The sequence below is a fragment of the Acomys minous genome, assembly GCF_964271855.1.
Source record: "Acomys minous genome assembly, chromosome: 18".
Taxonomy (NCBI): Eukaryota; Metazoa; Chordata; class Mammalia; order Rodentia; family Muridae; genus Acomys; species Acomys minous.
The window spans coordinates 5,170,800-5,183,045 of NC_140501.1; the positions used below are offsets into that span (position 1 = coordinate 5,170,800).

General features: G+C 39.4%; 1 protein-coding gene across 1 annotated transcript in view; it reads left to right on the plus strand.

Moving 5' to 3' along the window:
- UGGT2 (UDP-glucose glycoprotein glucosyltransferase 2) overlaps nt 1-12,246 on the plus strand; it is a 129,634-nt gene that overhangs the window by 70,824 nt on the left and 46,564 nt on the right. The window contains exons 21-24 of the mRNA XM_084767599.1: nt 650-856; nt 1,838-1,969; nt 9,645-9,769; nt 10,513-10,608. Of these exons, the coding sequence (XP_084623725.1) occupies nt 650-856; nt 1,838-1,969; nt 9,645-9,769; nt 10,513-10,608 (560 nt within the window). The remainder of the gene's footprint in view (nt 1-649; nt 857-1,837; nt 1,970-9,644; nt 9,770-10,512; nt 10,609-12,246) is intronic.

Genomic DNA, 12,246 nt, shown 5'->3' on the forward strand with positions numbered 1-12,246 from the left:
GAGGACGGTGTGTGGTAACTGAGGAGGAGGACGGTGTGTGGTAACTGAGGAGGAGGACGGTGTGTGGTAACTGAGGAGGAGGACGGTGTGTGGTAACTGAGGAGGAGGACGGTGTGTGGTAACTGAGGAGGAGGACGGTGTGTGGTAACTGAGGAGGAGGACGGTGTGTGGTAACTGAGGAGGAGGACGGTGTGTGGTAACTGAGGAGGAGGACGGTGTGTGGTAACTGAGGAGGAGGACGGTGTGTGGTAACTGAGGAGGAGGACGGTGTGTGGTAACTGAGGAGGAGGCTGTCTAGGCCGCTGGCCGGGCTCTAGTTCTTGACCTAAGGAGTTGTTTATCGTAGTTTAATTCACTGAATTCTACACTTTTGTTTTATATAATTTATATATTTTTATACACTCACAAAGTGATTAAATATTTTATTACCAAAGACTCTTTATACAAAAGAGAAAGCTGCTGGGGTAACTAAATGATAGTTTCCCTACTGTTGTGGAGGAAATTACTCATTCAGTATAGACATCATAGATGGTTCAACAGTTAAAAAAAAAAAGCATGTGGTGAGGTCAGCAACCTTGACGTAAAGAAGTATGCTCCACTGTAAGAGTGTGTCAGGCACTGACCTCCTAACCTGTGACGTGTTTTACAGGAAATAAGTGCTCATAGTCGGTTAGGGATTGTCTATAATCCCTCATCAAAGATAAATGAAGAGAACACAGCCATTTCTAGAGGAATTTTGGCAGCCTTTCTTACACATAGAAACAGCCTTTTGAGACACTTCCTCAAGAAACTGGTGAAAGAAGAAACTGCTGAAGCAATTTATTCTGGAGATAAAATTAAAACATTCCTTACTGTGGTAAGTAAAACAATTGTGGAGGGTTGTTTTTAAAATATGTTTTATATACTTCCAGCGGCATGTTACTAAAAACATTAGTCACTGTAATGAGGTGGGAATGATACATGGCTGCACATTAGAGCACCACGGTGGGAGGCTACCTGTGTGCTGAGGAGGCCCAGAGCCCCTGTCTCTAAGACCTCAGCCGCTCTACGGATGGCTATCGTACACTTACATTTGGAATTTTTTTCTCAATCATGCTCACCATATTTCAAGTGCTAAATAACCATCTGTGGCCATGGTTACCGTATTGAATGGTGCAATGGAAATTTTCTGCCATCATAGGAGTGCATGGCAACTTGCTAAACATACCCTAAGGTCTCCTGGTTGTACCTATACATAACAAGGCGAATTGTATATATATTGACGTATGGAAAGGACTGATAGAGAGATATGCACCTCAGTATGAAGCTGAATAAAATCTTTGATTGATTTTCTGTGAATATCTTCATAATTTATTACTTAATCAAGGGTTATGCTTAATATTTCATTGTTTAGATACAGTTATTAAATTGGCCTTCTGTAATTGGTATACTGAGGTGAGATGGAATATTTTTATCTTAAACACTATTCTTTAAGAGCATCTAATATGAGATATTGAGTTCATAATTTAATAAACATTTTATTTCTTTAATGTTAAGTTTTAATTAAATTCATATTCTCAAATATTATAATGATATACAAATCCCCCTTAAATGGTCAAATAATGAATAATTTATATCTATATGTACTTAGAACAAGATGTAAAGATTTTGTGAATGATTTGACAAAAGAATATTATTTCTTTAAAATGTTGCTTCAGAAGAAAATAATGCATTTTAAATAATAATTTGCATAATTTTACTAATAGTAATAAAGTAGAATTTATATAAATAAACATATACTGTCACTTCATCATCTGCTTCATTTTAATAGTTTCATCATTTTTAACTTGTACCTTAGGAGATGGATAAGAATGCTTTTGAGAAAAAATATAACACCATTGGAGTAAATACTTTCCGAACTCACCAGTTATTCTGTCAGGACGTACTTAAATTGCGACCTGGACAATCCGGTATCGTCAGCAATGGGAGAGTAAGTGAAGAAGTGGTCTCTTACGCTTTATTGGGCACTGGTGCCATGGACAGAGCCCAACATAATGATGTGATGTATACAGTGCAAGGGTGGCACTCACCTACCACACACTAGTCAGAGCTCAGGATACCCACTGCCCCTCCCCCAGCATGGTGACATCATTGGGTCATGAGTTACTGAAAGCACAGTACTTGCCATGTATCCATCCACCTTTATCTTGGTCTAACAACGTGTCGTTCTTTTAAGACACCTTTACAGCGTGAGACAGTGCACAAAGCACATTATTATATCTTTACAGCGTGAGACAGTGCACAAAGCACATTATTACACCTTTACAGTGTGAGGCAGTGCACAAAGCACATTATTATATCTTTACAGCGTGAGACAGTGTACAAAGCACATTATTACACCTTTACAGTGTGAGACAGTGCACAAAACACATTATTATATCTTTACAGCGTGAGACAGTGCACAAGGCACATTATTACACCTTTACAGCGTGAGACAGTGCACAAGGCACATTATTACACCTTTACAGCATGAGACAGTGCACAAAGCACATTATTATATCTTTACAGCGTGAGACAGTGCACAAAGCACATTATTATATCTTTACAGCGTGAGACAGTGCACAAAGCACATTATTATATCTTTACAGCATGAGACAGTGCACAAAGCACATTATTCCACCTTTACAGCATGAGACAGTGCACAAAGCACATTATTATATCTTTACAGCATGAGACAGTGCACAAGGCACATTATTACACCTTTACAGCATGAGACAGTGCACAAGGCACATTATTACACCTTTACAGGATGAGGCAGTGCACAAAACACATTATTACACCTTTACAGCATGAGACAGTGCACAAAGCACATTATTACACCTTTCCAGTGTGAGACAGTGCACAAAGCACATTATTGCACCTTTCCAGTGTGAGACAGTGTGGCCTGACTGCCTGGTTCACAGTGACTGTGCAGCATAATAGCCAAAGTCCCTGGAGCCGCTGTCAGCATTTTCACAGTTTAGTGTTTGAAACAATCTCTGCTTTTCTGCATAGAACCTGTTCCAGTGGTAAAGTTGGAGCATATTTAGAGTTATAATTATTTATAAATGACTAATAATATGATGCAATAATGATTACATAATTTCTCCATTTTTGAACTTTTAAGTTTCGAGACAACATTTCACTGTGTACCTCTGCGTGACCTGGAACTATGCAGGCCAGTCTGGCTTTGAACTCGCAAATGCCTGCTTGCCTCTGCATCCCAAATGCTGCGTTTAAAAGGGTACTACCATACCCAGATAATGATCACATAATTTCTTGCTGAAATACTAAAGTATTAAGTGTTTTATGTTTATATATGCTGATAGTGTGGTTCTACTTGTATTTATCACAGTATATATTCAAAAACTGTGGAAGAATACAGCCTAGCAGACAATAGGAGTGCACAAGCGCTGCCCTTTCTACGCCACGCTGACCTAGGTTCAGACTCGGCTGTCCCATGAGGCAGATGAGCTTGGTGAGACTTGGCTTCATTATTTGAACAATATGAGCTACAGTCTGTTTTTGGAGATGCTTAATGTAAATTTCTTGTAAAAATACATGAAATGCCCCCGACAAAGGAGCTTCTCAGTAAAAACTAACTTATGTTTCCTCTGAAAGTAGTAAGCCTGTTTGTCAGTGAACATTCTAATAGAATTCAGTAAAATTTAATGTATTGTCAAAGGCAGTAATGTTTTGTATTACAGAATTCTACATTAAGTTAAAATAACATTTCATTGGGTGGTGGTGACACTTGCCTTTAATCCCAGCACTCAGGAGGCAGAGGCAAGTGAATCTCTGTGAGTTCGAATCTACAGAGTGTGTTCCAGGGCAGCAGAGCTACACAAATGAAAGCAGTGCTGAGAGGAAAATTCATAGCACTAGGTGCCTTCACAAAGAAACTGGAGGCATTGCATATAAGCAACTTAATGGAACATCTGAAAACTCTAGAAAAAAGAAGCAGACACACCCAAGAGGAGTAGATGGCTGGAAATAATTAAACTCTGGGCTGCAATCAATAAGTTAGAAACAAAGAAAATAATTCAAAGACGCAACAAAACCAAGAGCTGGTTCTTTGAGAAAATCAACAAGATAGACAAACCCTTAGCCAAACTCACTAAAAGGCAAAGAGAGAGTACACAAATTAACAAAATCAGAAATGAAAAGAGAGAAATAACAACAGATACAAGGAAATCCAAAGAATCATTAGGTCTTACTTCAAAAGCCAATACGCCACAAAATTTGAAAATCAAAAGGATAGGACAATTTCCTTCATAAATTCCACTTTCCAAAGTTGAATCAAGATCAGGCAAACAAATTAAACAGTCCTCTATGCGCTAAAGAAATAGAAGCAGTCATCAAAAATCTCCCAACCAAAAAGAGCCCTGGGCCAGATGGATTCAGCGCAGAATTCTACCAAACCTTCAAAGAAGAACTAATACCAATACTCCTCAAACTATTCCACAAAATAGAAACAGAAGGAACTCTACCAAACTCATTCTATGAAGCCACAATCACCTTAATACCTAAGCCACACAAAGACCCAACAAAGAAAGAGAATTTTAGGCCAATCTCCCTTATGAACATAGATGCAAAAATCTTCAATAAAATTTTTGCAAACTGACTACAAGATCACATCAAAAATCTCATCCATCATGACCAAATATGTTTCATACCAGGCATGCAAGGGTGGTTCAATATAAGGAAATCTATCAATGTAATTAATCATATAAACAAACTGAAGAAAAAGAATCACATGATCATCTCTTTAGATGCAGAAAAAGCATTCGACAAAATCCAACACCCTTTCATGTCTTAGAGAGATCAGGGATATAAGGCACATACCTAAACATAGTAAAGACAATATACAGAAAACCTATAGCCAACATCAAGCTAAATGGCGAGAAACTTAAGTCAATGCCAGTGAATTCAGGGACACGACAAGGCTGCCCACTCTCTCCATTGCTCTTCAATATAACACTTGAAGTCCTAGCTAGAGCAATAAGACAGCTAAAGGAGATCAAGGGGACACATATAGGAAAGGGAGAAGTTAAAGTTTCACTATTTGCAGATGATATGATAATATACATCAGCGATCCCCAAAAGTCAACTGAAGAACTCCTATAGCTTCTGTAAAGAGCTTCAGCAAAGTGGCAGGATACAAAATTAACACAAAAAAAGTCAGTGGCCATCCTGTATACAGATGATGAAAGGGCAGAGAAAGAAATTAGGGAAACCACTCCCTTAACAATAGCCTCAAACAGTATAAAATATCTTGGTGTAAATCTCACCAAGCAAGTGAAAGACCTTTATGAAAAACACTTCAAGTCTCTACAGAAAGAAATTGAAGAGGATATCAAAAAATGGAAAGATCTCCCATGCTCATGGATTGGGAGAATCAACATAGTAAAAATGACCATCCTACCAAAAGCAATCTACAGATTTAATGCAATCCCTATCAGAATACCGATACAATATTTTATAGAACTGGAAAGATCAATCCCCAACTTCATATGGAAAAACAAAAAATCCAGGATAGCTAAATCAATCTTATACAATAAAAGATCTACCAGAGGAATCTCCATCCCTGATCTCAAGCTATACTATAGAGCAAAAGTAATAAAAACAGCATGGTACTGGCATAGAAATAGGCCAGTTGACCAATGGAACTGAACTGAGGACCCAGGTATACACCCACACACATATGGCCCTTTGATTTTTGACAAAGAGGCCAAAACAATACAATGGAAAAAAGAAAGCACCTTCAACAAATGGTGTTGGTCCAACTGGATGTCTACATGTAAAAAAATGCAAATAGATCCATATTTATCACCCTGTACAAAACTAAAGTCCAAGTGGATTAAAGACCTCAACATAAAACCAGACACACTAAATCTGTTAGAAGAAAAAGTGGGTAAGACCCTAGAACTCAATGGCACAGGAGACAAATTCCTGAACAGAACACCAATGGCTCAGGCTCTAAAATCAACAATTAATAAATGGGACCTTATGAGGCTGAGAAGCTTCTGCGAGGTAAAAGACACTGTCAACAGAACAAAGCAACAGCCCACAGATTGGGAAAAAAATCTTTACCAGCCCTACGTCTGACAAAGGGCTGATATTTAAAATATATTTTAAAAAAAACTCAAGAAATAAAACACTACCAAACTTTAAAAACCCACTTAAAAGATGGGATACAGAACTAAACAGAGAATTCTCAAAAGAGGAATACCGTATGGATGAGAAACACTTAAAGAAATGCTCAACATCCCTACTCATCAGGGAAATGCAAATCAAAACGACCTTGAGATTCCATCTTACACCTATCCGATTAGCGAAGATCAATAACTCGAATGACAACACATGCTGGAGAGGATGTGGCGAAAGGGGAACATTCCTCCACTGCTGGTGGGAGTGCAAACTTGTTCAACCACTCTGGAAAGGAATATGGCGCTTTCTCAGAAAGTTGGGAATAGCTCTACCCCAAGACCCAGCTATACCACTCCTGGGCATATACCTGAAAGATGCCCCACCATGCAACAAAGACATTTGTGCAACTGTGTTCATAGCGGCCTTATTCATAATAGCCAGAACCTGGAAACAACCAAGATGTCCCTCAATTAAAGAATGGATTTAAAAACTGTGGTACATCTACACAATGGAATACTCTTCAGCTATTAAGAACAAGGAAACCTTGAGTTTTGCTAGCAAATGGATGGAATTAGAAATGATCATCCTAAGCAAGATAACCCGACCCAAAAACACAAGCATGGTATATACTCACTCATATGTGGATTTTAAACCAACATAGACATCCTAGGAGAGACTCTACCCAGCAGGATGTAGGGACAGTTACAAAGACTTAAAGCTGGACACTGGACAGAGTCCCAAGTGCATAGAGTGGCCCAGTCAGGCCACAGAAGAGGTCATATGTAGCAATATAGCATGGGGATACTAAATACATCAACCCATACAATGACCAGAAAACTAGCTTTAATGGTTCTGTGCATCCCACACACCTCATACAATTATGTTAGAACTGTATAATACTTGTGAGAAATTATGTTTTCAAAACAAAATAACCAGCTGGATCAGACCTGACAGGAATCATTTCTCCGACCACGATGGACACTGACATCTTGCATCCTCCTAGTTCCAGCCCCGGATGATTCTGTTGCTTTTACTCATCAGAGTTGGACAGCTTCCTGGACAACATTGAGAAAACTTCTGATCCAATTTGGACCACCATTTTAATCTCCTACTAAGCCTAGAATCTCTCAACATTTAGAAACTGAACCACAAATGCAATCACTAGATTGCTTAACCAATCTCTCCAATTTTGGGGGCCCACTCCAAGGTATTATGTGCCCCAATTGAACCCGAGGACACCTGAAGAGAATGATGCCCCATTCCCTCAAAGGGGGCATTGTATAGGTTGCTGTTTGCTCACTTGATCTACAAATGCTTATTCTCATCAGGAGGTGGTCATAAGTCATTATTGGTCTTATACAGAGAAAAAAATTAGGAGAAATGCAGGAACCTCTCTCTTTGCCTTTATCTTGCATACATAGGCAAGGAGATGGGAAGCTGAAAGGAAAGAAAAAGAGATTTAGGAACATAGAAGGAGGCTAGAACAAAAGCTAGATGATTGAACCTGCTCTTTAACTCAAGGCCTTAATTGTTTCTTATAATGAAGGTTATGTCTAAGTCATTGCTATAGAATTTAATATATTGATACAAAACATGGGCATGTCAAATACTTGGCATATTTTAACACAAGAATATATATCCTAAGTCTAACAGATAGATATGACTTTATCGATATATGAGGTAAAATAGTTGAATAAGATCTTCGAAAGCCTCAGAGACACACAGAATATGACATTTAAAGTTGTTCTTAGAATCCTAAATTTCTTCAACAACAAGACAAGTTAACTCCTGACCACACCCAGCCAACCTCAAAGAAGATGATGAGCATCAAAGAGCCTCCTTATGGACATGGCTTCAAAGGTGGCAAAATAGCTACTGGGCAAAATGTCCTTGTTCCTGCCACTAACAGAATCTGCCTAAAAAAGGGCAACTTAGATGCAGGCAGAGTCAACGGCCGCACTCTGCCAAGTCAGGGTAAGCAAGTCCTCAATAGTTCCTGCCCTGCGAACAAGTCTGGCAGAGATAATAGGCCAGAAAGCTGAAGATGAGGCTCCAACGTTATAAAGTGTATTGGGTGACTGGTCAGGCAGTAAACTGTCTTAAGTCAATTTGTACATTTTGGAAGCTGCTAACCCACACTGCTGGTTCACTCAGGAACTTAAGTTTTATTCCTTCTCAAGTCTCTGAGGGGCATTGACGACAAGATAGTATAGTTTTACAACCAAGTTTAGCTGATTAGGGGACAAGACCGTTTTAGATCAAGATAAAGAACTTAAGCTATTAGAGTTGAGATAGGATAGATAGTGAATCTCACTCGGAAATCTAGACCCAACAGGACAGGAAAGACACTTACTTCAAACTATATGAATGCAGACGGCCAAGTCACTATGAATGTAACATGTATAGAACTCATTATTCTCATGATTGTCACATGGTTCTCCCTGCTGTATGTAGTTTGTTTTATACATGTGTAATAAAATAAAAGTATTAAAAAAAAAGAAAAGAAATTTACTGGAGTACGAAGGATAAAACAAAATAAAACCAACAAACAAATTTAAAAACATCTATCATAGTTTTCTTGTTTATACTTTTAAAATACATTTGAAAAAGAAAACATTAAAAAAAAGATTTAAATACCAGATAGATTATATCCTATGTTTAATTTTAGAGCTTGACGTTCTTTTTCCCCCACCTTGAGTATCATCTGACGCCATTTAAATTACACATTTGTCAAATGTGCTCAATTGTAAGTAGGAGGACAGATGCTGAGGAATCAAGCTCCTTCTACTGTTTGACGCTGTGCGGCTTACACAGGTGAAAGGAAGGTAGTGTTCTGGTGTGCTCAACAGTAAAGATAATCTTCCTTCTCAATCCTTTCTCAAGCCACCGGAAGTAGGAAGTGGTATATCTAAAAACCCCACCCTTTTCCAACCCTGTCTACTCAGTGATTAAAAACAACAGCAGCAACCACAAAACATTGAAACTGCTTGTAAGGGTAAATTTATATCAAATTTTTAAATGAGGGAAAAAAGTCCACATGAATGATTTTAGTATTACAGTTCCTGTGTCTGTGTTAAGACTCTCTGGTTTATATTTACAATGAAACCTTATTTGACCTCTAATGTCACCTCTGAAGGAACCCACTGTGGTGCTGCCCTGACTTATGATCAGTGTGCCCTGCAGACGCAGCTGAGGGAGCTGTGGAGATCTGTCTGAAGCCAGCCTCTCTAATCGGTCAAATAAAGCAGCACTCTACATGACATGGTCATGGTTTCCTGTGGGAGACGGTGTCAGCCCCACATTCCACATTAGGACTTGGTACACGTGATATTATAGTGGCTGTGTGTAATAGCTCCCTCAGAAAACACTCATGGTAGCGCACACAGTTGATGGTGCTGTTGGAATAAACATGAAAAATGAAAATTTTCCTGAATCTCCCAGAAATTATCCAAAACTAAAACGATCTTCATCTTAAGTTTTTAGGACCATTAAATGAAGAATTCTATATAGAAGATTTTCACTTGATTGAAAAGATAACATTTAGTAATTCAGTAAAGAAAATTAAAGGCATTGTTGAAAATATGGAAATCAACTCAAAACAGTAAGTATTTAAAAGTATTAAAGTAACTCTTTGGAGGTTTTGTGTGTTACATGTGCCTTCTTTCTTTCTTTCTTTCTTTCTTTATTTATTTATTTCTTCCTTTCCTTTCTTTCTTGTTTGTTTTGATTTTGTTTTGTTTTCCCAAGACAAGGTTTCTCTGTGTAGCCCTGGCTGTTTTGGACTCACTCTGTAGACCAGGCTCACCTTGAACTCAGAACTCCTCCTGCCTCTCTCTGCCCCCCCTCCCAGGGCTGGCATTAATGGTGTGGGTCACTACTGCGTGGCTCACATATTTTCTTACAAAGTTAGAAACTGTTTTGGTCTTTAGAAAAGATACATAATAAAAGACAAGAGAAGATGAGCCATCGAGCACATCGTCCACTGCCCATCACCTGGCGAGGACAGGGCTTGTTCCCCTTAGGCCACGCGCTCTCTTCATTTTGTGTCCACTTAGCTCCATCCGCTCTTTTCACAAAAGGGGCCATTTTCAGAAAGACTGTGTGCAGGGCTCATATGTTTTATACACTGTGGCTTCAGCTGTAAATACCTACTGTCCCTGTTTATTGTGTTGAGTGCTTTGCCTTTCCAGAGACGTGTGATGACACTGTATGTCCTTTGTGGTTGCCTTCTGTAAGATCAGTGCTGCAGCTGCACATATAGAGCCTCTCCAGAGCTGTTCACTGTAGCATGAAATGTGAAGTGTTCTCTTCCTGGGAGTTTCACCCGTTGTTATCTGCTTATAGCATGAACGACCTTGTGATGAAATTGGATGCACTAGTTTCTTCGTTGTCTGTGCGTGCCTCTCGGTATGATGTCACATTACTCAAAGAGAATCTCAGGTAACACTGTAACAATCTGATTTTTTTTTTTTTGCTACTGAATGATTTTGTACATTCCTTCCACTTGCCATGCATTATTTTCATTTGTTTTAATAGCATAATAAAAATTAAAGTTCTCTTTTTGGTGAAAAGGTAATTAGTAATATAAAGAAAAAAGACTATCTAGGACATAGTTAAGTGATAGCAGATATGTTTCTTTCATGCATGAGAGACTGGATTTGATCCCTTGTACCATATTACTAACACACACACACACACACACACACACACACACACACACACACACATCACAAATCTCACATACCACACATGCAAACATGGGACATAAAATTTTAAGTTATACTTAGCATGGGTTTTATTTAATGTTCAATATTGTTGGTCTTCAGTCATTGTAACTAATACTGTGTGTCTTCAGTATGGAAAGACTCATTTCCTAAGTGCTGAGCTTATAACAGTGCCTGCAGCAGCACATAGGTCAGAAAACCGTCTTTAATCTATAGCATGATGCATGTAGTTAGATGTTGTCTCTGGGACCAAATCACAGTACAGCCTTACAGGAGGAGTCAGCGCTTGTCTGGGGAAACCTAAAGCAGCAGGAAACAGATGCAAGGTTGAGCCATAAGGAGTCGCCTCATACTGAAGCCAGAAGACAACCATTCCTACAGGCGCCTCAGTGACAGTGACGTGCAGACACTGTACATGAAAACAAATGCAGCAGCAGTTGCTGAGTCACATTATCAGATCATCTAACGTGTAACCCTTAGTTCTAGAAAACGTATCCAAGATCTGTTACCACTCTTTAACACAGATCATAACTCCAAGTAAAATGAGGTTTCACTCAGTTCTTAAGTTTGAAGCAAACATTTTATTTCATTGTTGAGCATCAATGTCCTCCCTTCAAGGAGTCTGTGGCAAAGATGATTACTATTCCTGTAACTGTACATGTCTAGCATGTGATTGGGTAATCAACTGTCAAACAGTTCTTCCTTCATCAAAACTGCTTTTTTGATATTAGCCACATAGTACAGGATGACCACACCACAATCCACAGACCTACAGAAGATAAATAACAGGGAGGACCCTAGGAGGATGCTTAACTCTGTCACTCAGAAGGACAACTAGAATAGACCACGGAAGCAGCTGAGGAGAAGGAACAGGACTGGGCTACCGTGGAGGTCTCTGGGAGACTCCACCCAGCAGGGGATCCAAGCAGATGCTGAGTCACACAGCCAAACTTCGGGGTGGAGTGCAGGGAGTCCTAGGGAAGAGTTGGGGGACAGAAGGACCTGGAGGGGACAGGAGCTACACAAGGAGACCCACGGAGCCAACTAATCAGGCTGTTAGACTTGGGTCGTCAGAGTTTGTCCCTGGAAGCCCAGCTGAGAGACAGAGTCCAGAGTCGATGCAAAAGCAAAGGGATTTATTAAGCCAATGCACCAGGGTCCACCAAGCTCCGAGGAGATGGACAGACTCAGTCGTAGGTCGTACAAAATCTCAGGGTTTAAATATCTTTTACAGAAACAGAACTCAGTGACAATGGTTAGTTAAAGAGTGCTAGGCTAACAATAGGCGTCTAAGGTGGTAAATTCTAAGTAGGGTGAGATAGGGGCAGGAAATTCCGGGGCAGGGTCGAGATCG